General features: G+C 44.2%; 1 protein-coding gene across 1 annotated transcript; it reads right to left on the bottom strand.

Moving 5' to 3' along the window:
* Window positions 1–1,584: 1,584 nt before the first annotated feature.
* LOC137094903 (SERTA domain-containing protein 1-like) lies at window positions 1,585–14,235 on the bottom strand. The gene is made up of 2 exons (XM_067460855.1): window positions 14,116–14,235; window positions 1,585–4,234 (listed from the first exon to the last, which is right to left on the bottom strand). The coding sequence occupies exon 2, from the start codon at window positions 4,228–4,230 to the stop codon at window positions 3,541–3,543; it is 690 nt and encodes a 229-aa protein (XP_067316956.1). The 5' UTR covers window positions 4,231–4,234; window positions 14,116–14,235; the 3' UTR covers window positions 1,585–3,540.
* Window positions 14,236–17,913: the final 3,678 nt, after the last annotated feature.

Here is a 17,913-nt window from a genome sequence, read left to right as displayed (position 1 = left end):
TTTTTATTTATTAGCAAAGCTCTTTGGATTGAAAAACAACTCCTTTGCCATATAGATCAACCCAAGGTCCCCAAGTTTACAGATCCACTTGCCCACACCAAGGAAGACTTAGGAAAGAGTAAGAGAAGATCCAACAAGAATGCCTTCTGGGCTCAGGCTGGTAATGAGAATGCACCATGCCAGCCTTCTTCTCCTTAGGAATCTAGGGCAATGGCTATGATCCGCCAGGTGCATGCCACACAGTATGAGTCATTCCACTTGATCGGTACTCACTTCCTCCTTGTGCTTTCGTCCCAGCCCCAAACTCCAAAACAACTGCCCCAAAGAAGGGTGTGTGCGTCTCCTAGTAGTTTTCTCCTAAAGCTTTTGTATTTTTGAGGGGTGGATGTTCTGCTCCCAAACTTTGGAAATCCTTCCCTAGAGACACCTGGATAATCCCATCCTTGCTCTCCTTCTGCTGACAGGTCAAAACATTATTTTTTGTTGTCATACTTTTACAAACTAGCTAAGGATGGGCTTTTAATCTTGTGCAGTGCTATGTGATTTTAGCATTTTAAAGCAGTGTTTCGCAACCTTCCTAATGCCGCGACCCCTTACTCGTGTTGTGGTAACCCCCAACCATAACATTATTTTCGTTGATACTTCATAACTGTAATTTTGCTACTGTTACGAATCGTAATGAAAATATCTAATATGAAGGATATATTTTCATTCACTGGACCAAATTTGGTACAGATACCTGATATACCCAAATTTGAATACTGGTGGGGTTGGAGGGAGATTGATTTTGTCATTTGGGAGTTGTAGTTGCTGGGATTTATAGTTCGCATACAATCAAAGAGCATTCTGAACTCCACCAATGGTGGAATTGAACCAATCTTGACACATAGAACTCCCATGACCAACAGAAAATACTGGAAGGGTTTGGTGGGCATTGACTTTGAGTTTCAGAGTTGTAGTTCACCTACATCCAGAGACCACTGTGGACTCAAACAATGATGGATTTGGACCAAACTTGGCACGAATACTAAATATACCCAAATGTGGTGGAGTTTGAGGAAAATAGACCTTGACATGTTGGAGTTTATAGTTCACCTACAATCAGAGTGCATCCTGAACTTCACCAACGATTGAAGTGAACCAAACATGGCACACAGAACTCCCATGACCAACAGAAAACATTGGAAGGGTTTGGTGGGCATTGACCTTGAGTTTTAGAGTTGTAGTTCACCTACATCCAGAGAGCATTGTGGACTCAAAACAATGATGGATCCTGACCAAATTGGCACAAATACTCAATATGCCCAAATGTGAACATTGGAGGAGTTTGGGGAAAAGTGACCTTGACATTTGAGAGTGGCAGTTTCTGGGATTTACAATTCACCTACAATCAAAAAGCATTCTGAACCCCACCAACTATAGAATTGGGTCAAACTTCCCACACAGAACCCCCATGCCTTGAAGGGACTCGTTGGCACCTGCCTCTCTCCAGCCTCGCACGCTCTCCCTCGCTCACACCTGCACACAACACTGCAATGTGCAGGGAATTCCTGCTCTCCCCTCCCTGCATTGGAGTCTCAGAGGTATTTTAAAAATGCATTTATTTTTTTCAATGTTTAGTGTTTAATTGCTTTGAGAATCTTGCATTTATACTTTTATCGACTTATGCATTGTTTTCAGCTATGTCGTAAGTTTGCCACCCTGAGTCCCATTACTGGAAGTTAAGCGAAATATAAACCAATAATCATAATAGAGGAAGAAAGAGAAGATATACATAATTATTTCTAAAGCAATCTGACACTTCATTGTTTTTCAAGGTTTTTAAAAATCATCCTTGGCACTCAAACAATAAATTACATGATCAGTCACACAATCATTTGCTGCCTCCCTTCGCGCCAGACGCCGCCGGTCCAAATGCATTGGCAAACATGCCTTACAAAAATGCCTGGTCCATTCAGTTCAGAAGGATCAGATGAGGCTGCTTTGGGAGGAGGAAACAGGTTTGCTACATTCCAGGACAGGAAGATGGTGGGTGGAATGCTCCCCTAAGACAGGCACTTGAAGATGTCCAAGATACTTAAATGGCACCGTTTTGGAAATGCTCCTCCCTCTCTCCATCAGTCCAAATGAGGGAGAAAAGGCTCAGCCAGGAAAACATTGTATATCCCATTGAAGCCTCATAGAAATTTCCCCTTAAAAGCCATTGCTGGATCTTGTCACCCATTTTTATGTACTTTCCATAGACAGAGTTGGAACAGACCATCTAGTTCAGTGTTTCTCAACCTTCCTAATGCCAGGACTCCTTAATAGAGCTCTTCAACTATTGGTGATCCCCAACCATAAAATTATTTGCATTGCTACTTTAAATTTTGCTACAGTTATGGATTGTAATGTAAATATCTGATATGCAGGATGCATTTTCATTCACTGGACCAAATCTGGCACAAATACCTGATACATCCAAATTTTGTCATTTGGGACTTGTGGTTGCTGGGATTTATAGTCCACCTACAATCAAAGAGCATTATGAACCCCACAAATGGCCACCTTCTTCCACTCCGCTCTACTAGTTACGAATTATAATGTAAATATCTGATATGCAGGATGCATTTTCATTCACTGGACCAAATTTGGCACAAATACCCGATACACCCACATTCAAATACTGGTGGGGTTGGGGAGGATTGATTTTGTCATTTGGGATTTGTAATTGCTGGGATTTATAGTTCATCTACAATCAAAGCACATTCTGAACTCCACCAATGATGGAATTGAGCCAAACTTGGCACATAGAACTCCCATGACCAAAAGTAATACTGGAAAGATTTGGTAGGCATTGGCCTTGAGTTTTGGGAGTTGTAGTTCATCTACCTCCAAAAAGCACTATGGACTCAAACAATGATGGATCTGGACCAAACTTGGTTCGAATATTCAATATGCCCAAATGTGAACACTGATGGAGTTTGGGGAAAATAGACCTTGGCATTTGGGAGTTGTAGTTGCTGGGATTTATAGTTCACCTACAAAGGGCATTCAGAACCCCACCAATGATAGAATTGGCCAAACTTCCCACACAGAAACTCCCATGTCCAATAGAAAATACTTTGGCAACCCCTCCGGAACCCCCTTTTGACCCCCCCCCCAGGGGGGTAAACCCCCCAGGTTGAGAAACACTCGTCTAGTTCAACCCACCGCTATGCAGGAAAACACAATCAAAGCGACTCCTTTTTTTTGTCATGTCAGGAGTAACTTGAAAAACCGCAACTATTGATATGATGGGTTTCCAATCAGGCATATTTCAGGCTGGCAATAGCTTTTGTGTGTGTGTTTTTTTTCTCACTCTCACACAACCAGGTTAACCAATGGCTCCAGGGAAGGAGGTATTGAAGACTTCTGTGCTACCTCTAATGGCAGCTTCACTTGAGACTTTCACCGTTGTTTCTCTTTATACCCACCCACCATTCCACTCATTTACATCCCACTTGTGTCCATGCACTTGTCCCATCCCACCATGAACCCCTCACCCTCCCTTTCTCTCTATCACAGCTCCTGAGCCTCCACCAGCATGTCCATGAGATAGTCAAGGTCGGCTAAATCCGGCTTCTCCTGCGCCGTAGTTGAGAAGCCTTCCTTGAGGTGTGGAAGTTCAGTGGGCAACCAGAGGTCAGAGTCATACATGGAAGTGTCAATGTCTTCAAAGAGGCCCTCCAGGCCATCTTCCAGGAGGTACCCACCAGGGCCCAAGATCTCTAGAGAGCCGGGAGGGCCAGGATGGGAAGTCCGTTCTGGCTCTGGACTGAGCAAGTCTCCAGGCGCTCCGAGTGAGGGCTGGAACGAGTCCCCCAGACCCTCTATGCCACTCAAGTCCTCCAAAATGCTGGAGAAGACCGAGATGTCCATGTTGGAGATCAGAAGCTCGTCCACATGGGGGGCAAGAGGTGCCGGAGGCTTCCTGCAAGGCTCCAAAGGGACGGGAGCAGAGGCAAGTGGGTCTCCCCCGCCAAGGGCTGCGGGAATAACGGGGCTTACGGCTGGCTGCATCTCACCCTGGATGCGCCGGAGGGTGTTTGCCACCAGCACCAGGTGCCGGAGGTTGGGTTCCACATGTTGGAGGCTCTGGTGCAGTTTGGAGACAGAGAGGCTGAAGAGGGAGCTGGATGGCGAGGTGGCCGCAAGGGGGTCTGGCGCCTCGTCTTCGCTCCGCTTCCGTTTCATGCCCTTGGCCAACATTTTTCTGGAGAGGAAGGAAACAACAGTCAGATCATCTCTATACTGAATGAGGCTCATATGACAAGAATAGCCATTCGCAGGAGTGGGGCTGGCTCAAGATATTACACTTTCTAAGGGTCCCATGGCGGCGCAGTAAGTTAAAACACTGAGCTGCTGAACTTGCTGACTGAAAGCTTGGCGGTTTGAATCTGGGGAACAGGGTGAGCTCCCAATGTTAGCCCCAGCTTCTGCCAACCTAGCGGTTTGTAAACATGCAAATGAGAGTAGATCAATAGGTACTGCTTCTCCTGGAAGGTAACAGGGCTCCATGTAGTCATGCTGGCCACATGAGCTTGGAGGTGTCTACGGACAACGTCGTTTCTTCGGCTTAGAAATGGAGATGAGCACTACCCCCCCAGAGCCAGACACAAATAGCCTTAATGTCTATGGGGAACCTTTACAATTACCTAAGGAACAAACAGCGCCCCTTCTTTCCAATTCAAGTCCCAGAGCTACAAAGGACATGAGGATACTGACCACCCGATTGTTCAACCCCACACTGCCCAAATCTCAAGTCCTCATTGAGGAACAGAATAGTTTGTTTATTTATTTACACTATTTATATATAATAAATAAGATTAGTTAGTATAGACCAGGGGTCCTCAAATTATGGCCCGAGGGCCGGATGCGGCCCTCCAAGGTCATTTACCCGGCCCTCACTCAGGGTCAACCTAAGTCTGAAATGGTTTGAAAGCACACAACAACAACAACAACAACAAACACAATTCTATCTCATCAGCCAAAAGCAGGTCCACACTTTTTTATTGCACTACAAATAAGATATGTGCAGTGTGCATAGGAATTCATTCATTTTTTTTTTCAAATAATAATCCGGCCCTCCAATAGTTTAAGGAACTGTGACCTGGCCCTCAGTTTTAAAAGTTGGAGGACCCCTGGTATAGACTAAGGGTTTCCCTTCCATGTATACAGGAGTCCTCAAACTAAGGCCCGGGGGCCGGATGCGGCCCTCCAAGGTCATTTACCCGGCCCTCGCTCAGAGTCAACCTAAGTCTGAAACGACTTGAAAGCACACAACAACGATGACAACAATCCTATCTCATCAGCCAAAAGCAGGCCCACACTTCCCATTGAAATACTAATAAGTTTATATTTGTTAATATTGTTCCTCATTTTAATTATTGTATTGTTTTTAAGTGTTTATTACACTACAAATAAGATATGTGCAGCGTGCACAGGAATTCATGTTTCATTTTTCAAATTATAATCCGGCCCTCCAACAGTTTGAGGGATTGTGACCTGGCCCTCTGCTTAAAAGGTTTGTGGACCCCTGAGTATGACTGTTGGAATGTATCAAATTTCTTCTCTCCTCTCTGTTCCTGCTCTCATTCTGCTTGTCCAAAATGGATACTTTTACAAAAGCCCTTTGTCTCACCCTGGTCATTCCACAGATATATAAACCCCTTTTTTCCCAATTCCAGCAGACCTTGCCTCTGAGGATGCCTGCCATAGATGCAGGCGAAACGTCAGGAGAAATGCCTCTAGAACATGGCCATATAGCCCGAAAAAACTCACAAGAACTGAGTGATTCCAGCCATGAAAGCCTTCGACAATACACTGGATACTTTTCTACTGCAAGTCTTTATGAATCTGACATCTGCCTTCTTACACTTTAGAAGGGAGAGTTTGGGCTGTGTGCTTTGAGTTCTCTCTCTACTTGTGTGTCAGGAAAGATGTAGTGATTGAGGTTTTTCCCTCCCTTTGAAACCTTAGAAGAGATGGGTGATAAGAGTAGCTCAGACCCAGGTCTTGATTATTTAAAAAATGCAGTTATTTCTAATTATTGTAAATAAACTTTTTGTGATTTTAAAGATTGGACTCTGCATGTTTGCCTTTGAATTCTTTACAGTCACATCACATGGCACTTTACGCTCTGCTCACTAATGATCTGATGCTTAACTGTTTGTATCCTGTTTGTTTTTGGATGCTCTGCTTTAGTTTAGGATACTTTTCCCTAACAAATTCAAATACTGACCACCCAATAAGGACTTTGTGCATCCAAATGACATTTTCCTCCAGCCCAGAAATGTCTAGCATGCAGAAAGATACCAAAAAGTCTGTTTGTAATTCTTTTGCTGCGATCACATCCCTGCCTGTTCCTTTTCCTTGGATTTGCTCTTGTTGTGTGCCTTTGGGTATATCCCACTTATGGTGACCCTTATAGGATTCTCTGAGGGTGAGAGTATGTGACTAATCCAAGGTCACCCAGTGGGCTGTTGTGAATTTTCTGAGCTGTATGGCCATGTTCCAGAAGCATTCTCTCCTGATATTTCACCTGCATCTATGGCAGGCATCCTCAGAGGTTTTGAGGTCTGTTGGAAACTAGGAAAATGGGGTTCATATATCTGTGAAATGTCCAAGGTTGGAGAGAAAACTTTTGTCTGTTTGAGGCAGGTTTGAATGTTGCAATTGGCCACCTTGATTAACACTGAATGGCCTTGCAGCTTCAAAGCTTGGCTGCTTCCTGCCTGGGCGTATCCTTTGTTGGGAGGTGTTAGCCAGCCTTGATTGCAGCTGTGGACAAGTCTACATAGGGACCACCAAATGCAGCATTGCCCAAATGCAAATGGTCTACCAGTTTCAAGGTCTGGTTTCTTATTGCCTTGGAAAATCCTTCGTTGAGATGTCATTAGCTAGCCCTGATTGTTTCTTGTCTGGAATTCCCCTGTTTTTGAGTGTTGTTCTTTATTTACTGTTATGATTTTACAGTTTTTTTAAAATACTGGTAGCCAGATTTTGTTCATGTTCATAGTTTCTTCTTTTTTGTTGAAACTGTTTTTCTCCCACCCTGGACATTCCACAAATATATAAACCCAATTCCCTAGTTTCCAACAGACGTCACAACCTCTGAGGATGCCTGCCATAGATGCAGGTTAAAGGTCAGGAGAGAATGCTTCTGGAACATGGCCAAACAGCCCGGAAAACTCACAACAACCCAACGATCCTGGCCATGAAAACCTTCGACAATACATTGTCATCCATTGTGATTCCATGGTCGAGCAGGAAATCAAACCCTGGTCTGTAGAGTTGTAGTCCAATGTTCAGACCTCTACACCATACTAGTCCTTATTCCCTGGATATCTAAATTCATTTTATAAACACTTTGCTAAAGTTCAAATAACTGCAATGCTCAAGTTTTGGAGACTGAAATAAAATAGTCATGAGATGTGGAATTTAGAATCATAGAGTTGGAAGAGACCTGGTGGGCCATCTAGTCCAATCCCCTGCCAAGAACAAGAAAATCGCATTCAAAGCACCCCCAACATATGACCACCCAGCCTCTGTTTAAAAGCCTCCACCACACTCTGGGCAGAGAGTTCCACTGCTGAACAGCTCTCACATTTAGGAAGTTCTTCCTAATGTTCAGGTGGAATTTCCTTTCCTGTAGTTTGAAGCCATTGTTCCACATCCTATATAATTAGAATATTCTGCTAGGTAGGCAGAAGCTGGGCTAAAGGCCAGGAGCTCACAACAACCCAGGCTTTGAACTGTCAACCTTTTGATTGGCAAGATTTACTGCAGCTGGTGATAAATCCATTCATTAGACTTAGATCAAAAATCTAAAAATTTACATAAAAAATCATCTGGGCATCCCCTGGGCAACGTCCTTGCAGACGGCCAATTCCCTCATACCAGAAGCGACTTGCAGTTTCTCAAGTCACTCCTGACACGACAATAGATAGATAGATTTCAGCAGAAAACAAGCTTGCTCACTCCTCCCTATAACTTCCCCTCACATATTTATACATGGCCCTCATTATGTCTCCTCTCAGCCTTCTCTTTCACAGGCTAAACATGCCCAGCTCTTTAAGCCACTCCTCATTGGGTATGTTCTCCAGACCCTTGATCATTTGAGTCGCCCTCCTCTGGACACATTCCAGCTTGTTGACATCTTCCTTCAATTGCGGTGTGATTCCATGTGTGGTCTGACCAAGTCAGAATAGAGGGGTAGCATGACTTCCCTGGATCTAGACCCTATAGAGGCCAAAATCCCATTGGCTTTTTAAGCTGCTGCTATGGAGGGCCTTGTTTTGATTCCTCTAGTCACTCCTTTGCAAGTAGAGAAGGATTCAGAGTTGGCCTAGTTATTTCAGCATCAGAAGCAGAACATTTGAGATCTTCCCCCAAAAGAAGAACAGTTATATAAACAATTCACTTCCCTTTCACGATAGATAGATAGATAGATAGATAGATAGAGGTGTTTTCAGACAACTTTGACTAATGGTAAGGGCTGGCTTTGTTCTGAAGGACAGTAGTGGTTGGTCAAGATCTATGTCCCACCAGGAATGGAAGGAATGGGCATATATGGACCGGTTTTTTTAAAACAATTCCTGGAGAAGAAGCCTACTTGTCCTCAAAGCTTTAGATCATTTTCTGTGCTCTTCAAAGTTGGGAAATATGAGTGGGAGGGTTGGCATCACTGTCCCCATGTCCTTTGTGCAAGCTCCCTTTGGACATAGTGTAGCAGGCATGGGCCAACTTCAGCCCTCCCTCTGGGTGTTTTGGACTCCAACTCCCACAATTCCTAGCAGCCAAATTGTGGAAGTTGAAGTCCAAAACATCCGGAGGGAGGGCCGAAGTTGGCCTATGCCAACCATATTTCAGGAAAGAGAAACTACTGAAGTTGTATCTCACATGAATCCAAATGTATCCCAAATGAATCCAAATGTATCCCAACTCTTTCAACCCTGAAGTGGACTCAAGGGGGCTTTACACATAGGCAACTATTTAATAGGGCCCCCTGGTGGCGCAGCAGATTAAACCACTGAGCTGCTGACCAAAAGGCTAGTGGTTCGAATCCGGGGAGCAAGGTGCGCTCCCGCTGTTAGCCCCACCTTCCGTCAACCTAACAGTTCGAAAACATGCAAATGTGAGTATTTTATTATTTATTTACAGTATTTATATTCCGCCCTTCTCACCCTGCAGGGGACTCAGGGTGGATTACAATGTACATATACATGGCAAACATTCAATGCCACAGACACACAACATATATAGACAGACACACAGAGGCTATTTAATATTCCAGCTTTTTCATGAGGGTATTCTGACCACCAGGGGAGCTGTCACTTCACCATCCATTTGTGACACTGATGAAATACTTCCTCATTCTTTGCATGCTTACTGGAGATTTTTATGGCATTGTAAATTAGCGTCCCCACATAAGCGGTACCTAAATTTCCTACTTGACAGTACTTTCGGGCTGCAAAGGTTGACAGCAAGCTACACAAATCGGTCGGAAGCTCACTCCGAACCGGGCTGGCTTCGAACTCATGACCTTTTGGTCAATAGTGATCTTAATGCAGATGACTCCCAGCCAGCTGTGCCACAGTCCCAGTCAATAGGTACTGCTCCGGCGGGAAGGTAACAGCACTCCATGCAGTCATGCCAGCCACATGACCTTGGAGGAGTCTATGGACAACACCATTTCTTTGGCTTAGAAATGGAGATGACTACCAACCCCCAGAGTCGAACACAACTAGTAGAGTAGGCTGTCAGTGGTATGCTGTTAGGAATTGTGGGAGCTGAAGTCCAAAACACCTGGAGGGAGTGCCAAAGTTGGCCCATGCCTGGTGCAAAGGCACCCCTAGACCATCTTCCAGGAAAGAGAAACTACTGGGAGTTGTATCCCAAATGAAACTTTTCTACACTCACTTCCTTATAAGGTGAATGACTCCTCTGTCCGAGAAGGCGGAGCAGATTCGAGCCCCAAAGGAAGCCAAAGGAGAGACTCACTTCCCGGCACCAAGGCCCTCCTCCTCCCTCTTGTCAGCTGCCACTCGTGTCCCCTCCCCGCAGCTCCGGTTTGGAACCGGTTTGGGAAGGAGCAGCAAAGCTGTCCCCAGAACGTGAGCCTCCAATGGCAAAAATGCATATAGGAAGGGAATCTTGGAAAGCTTGTAATCTCTCCTTTCTCTAAGGGACATCGTGTAGCCACAGACCAGCTACATTATAGACTTAAAGCAGTTTGACTACCATGATTCAATGCTATGAAATCCAGGCACCACCAACTCAGGTGTCTATGATTCCCAAATTTGTTCTGTTTCAGAGCTCTCCTTTCTCTTAAGCGGCGAACCTCACTGTGTATCTACAGTCTATCTACATTATAGACTTAATGCAGTTTGACACCACTTGGACTGCCATGATTCAATGCTATGGAATCCACACAGTGTGTTTAATGAGGCAACAGCAACTCAGGTGTCTATTATTCCCACCTTTGCTATGTTTCATCTGACTCTGTGGGTAGATCTACCCTGTGGAACGAATGCAGTTTATTATTTTTTCTTATTACTTTTATTATTTAATATACTATATAATATATTAATTATAATATTTATTTATTATAGGCAGTATGCTCAAGTAAAAAAAGTTTATTATTCTTTATAATTACTTTTATTATTTAATATACTATATAATACATTAATTGTAATATTAATTTATTATAGGCAGTATGCTTAATGAGGCGCCAGCAACTCAGGTGTCTATTATTTCCACCTTTGTTATGTTTCATCTGGCTCTGTGGGTAGATCTACACTGTGGAATGAATGCAGTTTATTATTTTTTATAATTACTTTTATTATTTAATATACTATACTATACAATATATTAATTATAATATAATATAATATATACTATAGGATATATATAAATTATAATATTATAATAATATATTTTATTATAATATATTAAAATATAATATATTAATAATATTACTATAATAATATAATATATTAAAATATAATACTTTTATAATATATTATTATTTATAATGTTTTTATTATAAATGAAATATAAAAGATAAAAAAGAAAACATTGAAAGTGTGGGAACAATATATTTAGAGAAAAGCAGGAAATTTGAAAAGAAGGATGAAGATGAAAGAAAGAAACAAAACAAAAAAAGATTTAGAAGTTTCGGTGGCTTCTGTTCTTCCTTACATTCAAGTCTATTAGTTTTCCCATTCTGTCAAGATTTTCTTTCCCAATGTTTGCCTACTTTTAGTTTACAGATTTCGTTCCCTTCTTATCTTATATTGGATGTTGCATCTTCATATGTTCTTCAAAGATCGACCATTATTATTATTATTATTATTATTACTATTACTATTACTATTACTGTTATTAATGCCCTCCTTTATCTCTCCAAAGGGGACTCAATGCAGCTTGACAAAAAAGCAATTCAAAATATACCAATATAACATCTGGCTCATTTGGATCTGTGGGTAAATTACCACTGTGGAACAAATGCAGTTTATTATTTTTTATTAATTTTATTATTTAATATAATATAATTTATATTAATTATAATATTAATATAATATATTATAATATAATACTATATATAATCTATTACTTATAATGTTAATAATATAATAGAATACTTTTATAATATTATTATACATTTTATGTATATATGTATCATACACACACACACACATATATACACACACATTATATTTATTATTATTAATTTATACCCCACTTTATCTCCCCAACTCAACATGGTTTGACATAAATGCACTGGTATACAATTCGAACTATACCAATTCAAAATATACCAATTCAAAATATACCAATTCAAAATATACCAGTATACCACCACTTTTAACTGCCATGGCTCAATGCTATGAAATGCTGGGTTTTGTAGTTCTACCAAGGTCTTGAGCAGGCATAAACAAACTTCGGCCCTCCGGGTGTTTTGGACTGCAACTCCCACAATTCCCAACAGCCAGTAGGGTGTTAGGAATTGTTGGAGTTGGAGTCCAAAACACCTGGAGGGCCAAAGTTTGCCCATGCCCGGTCTTGAGCCTTCTCCGCCAAAGAGTGCTGGTGCCTTGACGAACTATATATCCCAGGATTCCATAAACTTGAGCCATGGTAGTCAAAAAGGGTATTAAATACCATGCCCGGCCTTGTGCCCTCTCTGCCAAAGAGTGCTGGTGCCTTGACAAACTATATATCCCAGGATTCCATAAACTTGAGCTATGGCAGTTAAAAATGGTATCAAACTATGTTAACTCTACAGCGCAGAAACACCTAATGATTGGACTTTGGTCTCGTTTCAGTTGCTCCAACTCCTGTGATTCACAATTCAATGAGATTCTTAAAAATTCCCTTTCTGAGTCTAAATAATTGTAACTCAGAAACTGGTAATAAAGATTCCAATTCTCTCCTCGAACTACACATCCCAAAATTCTAAAGGACCAAAAGCAGGCCATAAGAACAGCATCAAGATGCTGGAATTAGTCACAGAGTAATTCACTGGGGCCCTTTCGACAATGCGATATACAATTCAGGTTATATGCTTTGAACTGGATTATATGGCAGTGTGGACTCATATAATCTGGTTCAAAGCAGATAATGTGGATTATGTGTTTTGCTAGTCTGTACTACATGACAGTGTAGAAGCAGCCTGAGTCACAGAGAGAATCAATCCACACCAAGCATGGGCAAACCTCAGACCTCCAGGTGTTTGGATCCCAACTTTGAACTGGATTATATGGCAACGTGGGCACATATAATCCGGTTTAAAGCAGAGAATGTGGATTATGTGCGTTGCTAAATTTGTACTACATGACAGTGTAGAATGGGACTGAGTCACAGAGAGAATCAATCCACACCAAGCATGGGCAAACTTCAGACCTCCAGGTGTTTGGATTCCAACTTTGAACTGGATTATATGGTAGTGTGGACTCATATAATCCAGTTCAAAGCAGATAATGTGCATTATCTGATTTGCTGGAATTGCTCACAGAGTAGTTCACAGGAGCCCTTTCGACACTGCAATATAAAATTCAGGTTATATGCTTTGAACTGGATTATATAGCAGTGTGGACTCATATAATCCAGTTCAAAGCAGATAATGTGCATTATCTGATTTGCTAGAATTGGTCACAGAGTAATTCACTGGGACCCTTTCGACACTGCGATATAAAATTCAGGTTATATGCTTTGAACTGGATTATATGGCAGTGTGGACTCATATAATCCGGTTCAAATCAGATAATGTGGATTAAGGGCGTTGCTAAATCTGTACTACATGACAGTGTAGAATGGGACGGAGTCACAGAGAGAATCAATCCACACCAAGCATGGGCAAACTTCAGACCTCCAGGTGTTTTGGACTCTAACTTTGAACTGGATTATATGGCAGTGTGGACTCATATAATCCGGTTCAAAGCAGATAATGTGGATTATCTGATATGATAGCTATATGACAGTGTAGAAAGGAGCCTGAGTCACAGAGTGAATCAATCTACACCAGGCATGGGCAAACTCGGACCCTCCAGATGTTTTGAACTCCAACTTTGAACTGGATTATATGGCAGTGTGGACTCATATAAAGTAGTTAATGTGGTTTATCTGATTTGATATCTGTACTAGGAATTGTGGGAGTTGAAGTCCAAAACACCAGGAGGGCCCAAGTTTGCCCATGCCTGATCTACACTACAGAGTTAACGCAGTTTAAAACCGCTTTAACTGCCATGGCTCAAGGCTATGGAGTCATGGGAGTTGTAGTTCAACAAGGCCTTGCGCCTTCTCTGCCTCATCAGAGTATAAACCCTAGGATTGCATAGCACTCAGCCATAGCAGTTAAAGCGGTATGAAACTGCATCAAATGGGCGGTGTAGATGTAGCCTTCTTTCCCTTTCCGGCCCCTCCTTGGAGGCCAGGCACGGAGGGTGACTCATGTTGCCGCTTCCCTTTTCAGCCCCGCCTGAGTCACACTGCGCGCCAATCCCGGATCAGTCCCGGAACCGACGCGATTCAGAAGCCCCCCTGACCCAACAGAGGGCTCCCCATCTTCCAGACCCCCCTTCATTTACATACCCGGCTCCTCAGAGGCCAATCAGCGGGGTCTTTCGGTCTAGCGGCAGCCAATCAGGAGCCTACATCCCTCTCTCGCGCCAGCCAACTCCGGAATGAAGCCCGGCTGCTTCTGCTGACGGACTTAAGCTACATTCTCTCTGCGTGGGCGGAGGAAGGGGAGCGCTGACCAATGGAAACGCTCCGACGGGCGCCTCATCTGCATACGAGTGCCTGTGGGCGGGCCGCGGAGACGACTCATCTGGAGGGGAGAGGGAGACAAACAAGGCAGAGGAGGCCACGCCCCCTCGCGCTGATTGGCTAAGGCGCAGCGGAGTCACTCCGCAGTCGAACCGGCTGCGTGTGGTGCGGTGGAGACGTGGGAGAAGTGGAGCGAGCGGGGGCGGGGAGCGTGAGCTTTGGAGCTGTGTAAAAGTCAACTAAAAATGCTGTGATGCTGCCATAACTGCCCTAAATCCAACCAGCTAGACTAAATCTGCTAAAGGCACGTCTACACTGTAGAATTAATGCAGTTTGATACCACTTTAACTGCCATGGCTTGATATTATAGACTCCTGGAAGATGTAGTTTGGTGAGACAAAGGTAATGATCTTGCGAAGCAACTCCCAAGTTTTCCATAGCATAGGACAGCTAAAGTGGTATTGAACTGCATTAATTCTACAGTGTAGACACACCTTTAGCAGGTCTATTCTAGCAGCCCCAAACAGGACTCAGTGGGTGATTGACATCCATGAAAATCCCATTCATTAAATGGGTCTTGGATTTCGGCTCCTCTTTAAACAGCCCTATCCACAGCTAATTGGTCAACATCCTAAAGGAATAAATTCAAAACAAAAGGAATCCAAAACTAAGAGAGAGAGATCGTATATACTCGAGTATAAGCCGGGGATTTCAGCCATTTTTTTAAGTCTGAAAAAGCCCCCCTCAGCTTATACTCAAGTCAAAATTATTTATTATTTTACTAGGTTATTATTTATAATATTATAATGTAATACAATGTAATACTAATAAAAATAATGCAATATTATAATTATATATTTTATATTACATGTAATATTACCAATATTACAATATAATTTTATTTGTCGTGTCAGGACAACCAGTCATATTATATTACATTTCTAACAGAACAAAGCAAACAAACAGACAGAATACACAATTTGTGAGTTTGGTAGTTGATTAAATGTCCTTTATTATTATTATTATTATTAACTTTATTTGTACCCCGCTAGCATCTCCCGGAGGACTCGATGCGGCTCACACAGGCCGAAGCCTCAACACAATACAGTAGAAAGTATAACATCACAACAACAAGGCAAATCAAACAATAAGCAAAATAATATAACACCACAATACTAAGCAAATCAAGCAATAAGCAGAATAACAACAAAGACAGTACATCAGGACATTATTAAAAACTGGTTCGGCCGGCGCACTGGGGTACAAGGGTTAAAAGTGCTGAATGGCAGGAGGCACGTAGGGTTAAAAGTGCGATGTGCAGTGACAATTTGTTATGCTAAGGTGCTACTAGGGCTTGGGTGGGGATTCCTAGTCTGGGAAGGCACAACGGAACAGCCAAGTTTTTAGGTTCCTTCTGAAGACGGCTAGAGTGGGGGCTTGTCTGAGCTCTTTTGGGAGGGCGTTCCAAAGTCGGGGGGCCGCCACAGAGAAGGCCCTGTCACGTGTCCCCACCAAGCGCGCTTGCGACGTGGGTGGGATCACGAGCAGGGCCTCCCCAGATGACCGGAGCGAGCGTGTGGGTTCGTAGATGGTGATGCGGTCACGCAGGTAGGGTGGTCCCAAACCGTTCAGGGCTTTGTAGGTGAGCACCTGCACCTTGAATTGGGCTCGGAAAATAAATGGCAGCCAGTGGAGCTCCTTGAACAAGAGGGTTGACCTCTCTTGATAATGAGCTCCAGTTAGCATCCTGGCTGCTGCCCGCTGGACCAATTGAAGTTTCCGAGCCGTCTTCAAGGGCAGCCCCACGTAGAGCGCATTGCAGTAATCCATTCTAGAGGTGACCAAGGCGTGGACCACCCCGGCCAGATCCGCCTTCACGAGGTACGGTCGCAGCTGGCGCACAAGTCTCAGTTGTGCAAAGGCCCTCCCGGATACCGCCGACACCTGGGCCTCAAGTGTAAGCGAAGAATCCAGGAGGACACCCAAACTGCGGACCTGTGGCTTCAGGGGGAGTGTAACCCCGTCCAACACAGGTGACCACCCTATACCCCGATCTGGTTTGCGATCGACCAGGAGGACCTCTGTCTTATCGGGATTGATCTTCAGCTTGTTCTTCCTCATCCAGATCGACACAGCGGCCAGGCACTCGTCCAGCACCCGAGAAGCCTCCTTGGAATTAGGTGGAAAGGAGTAGTAGAGTTGTGTGTCATCCGCGTAGAGATGGCACCCAACTCCAAAACTCCGGATGACCTCTCCCAGCGGTTTCATGTAGATGTTAAAAAGCATGGGCGACAGAATAGAGCCTTGCGGGACCCCACAGGTCAAAGGCCAGGGGTCAGAGCAGGCGTCTCCCAGCTTCACCATCTGAGTTCGTCCCTCCAGGAAGGACTGGAGCCACGACAGAACCGTGCCCCCAAGGCCCATCCCGGAGAGACGACCCAGAAGGATACCATGATCGATGGTATCGAAAGCCGCTGAGATGTCCAAGAGAACCAGCAGGGTCACACTCCCCCTGTCCAGCTCTCTGCGGAGGTCATCCACCAAGGCGACCAAGGCTGTCTCGGTGCCATGACCAGGCCTGAAACCAGACTGTGACTGATCTAGGTAGTTGGTATCGTCCAGGAAACCCTGAAGCTGAGAGGCGACCACCCTCTCCAGCACCTTACCCAAAAAGGGGAGGTTGGAGATCGGCCTGTAGTTATTCAGCACCGTGGAGTCAAGGGAAGCTTTTTTGATAAGTGGACGGACCACGGCCTGCTTCAAATTGGATGGAAAAATTCCTTGCTCCAGCGATGCGTTGACAATCAGTACAAACCAATCAAGCAACCCCCCTCTGGCTGATTTAATGAGCCAAGATGGGCATGGGTCTAGAGATGAAGTGGTCGCTCTCACAGCCCCAAGAATCTCCTCCACGGTTTCAGGAAGAACAAGCCTAAAAGAATCCCACAAAATTGGACAAGCAGGTGCCTCCGTCACCTCTCCTGGCACTGCGATGGAATTGGAGTCGAGCTCGAGACGTATCTGGGCGACTTTATCTGCAAAATGGTGTGCGAAATCGCGACACCGAGCTGCGGGGTCGTCAGGGACCTCCTCCACCGCAGGTGGGTGGAGGAGTTCTCCCACGACCCGAAACAGCTCCGATGATCTATTTGCTGCAGATGCTATACGAGCGGTCGTGAATGACTTCCTGGCCGCCCGTATGGCCACGGAGTATGCCTTAAGAGAGGCTCTAGCCCGTGTTCGATCAGATACATCTCGAGATTTCCTCCATTTGCGCTCTAGCCCCCTTCTCGTATGCTTCATCACAGCCAGCTCCTCGGTGAACCAAGGAGATGGCCTGTCACGACGCAACGAGATGGGGCGTTCGGGTGCGATCGTATCTAACGCCCTGGCCATCTCCCCGTTATAGAGAGTTACCAAGGCGTCGATAGAATCGCCAGGCTCCAAGGCAGGAAGAACCCTAAGATTCCTCAGGAATCCGTCCGGATCCATCAGTCTCCTAGGGCGGACCATCTTAATTTTCCTCCACCCCTGCGGAGGTTTAGGGTCGCAGTAAGTCTAAATGTGATCAGATGATGGTCAGACCATGACACTGGAAGGATGTTTTGATCTTCCACTCTG

This window comes from Anolis sagrei, chromosome X (assembly GCF_037176765.1).
Source record: "Anolis sagrei isolate rAnoSag1 chromosome X, rAnoSag1.mat, whole genome shotgun sequence".
Taxonomy (NCBI): Eukaryota; Metazoa; Chordata; class Lepidosauria; order Squamata; family Dactyloidae; genus Anolis; species Anolis sagrei.
Note: the sequence above shows the minus strand (reverse complement) of the source record. Positions and strands in the feature narration are given on the sequence as shown.

Excerpts from the sequence above, each read along its gene's own strand:
- LOC137094903 (XM_067460855.1), bottom strand. The coding sequence starts at position 4,230 with ATGTTGGCCAAGGGCATGAAACGGAAGCGGAGCGAAGACGAGGCGCCA.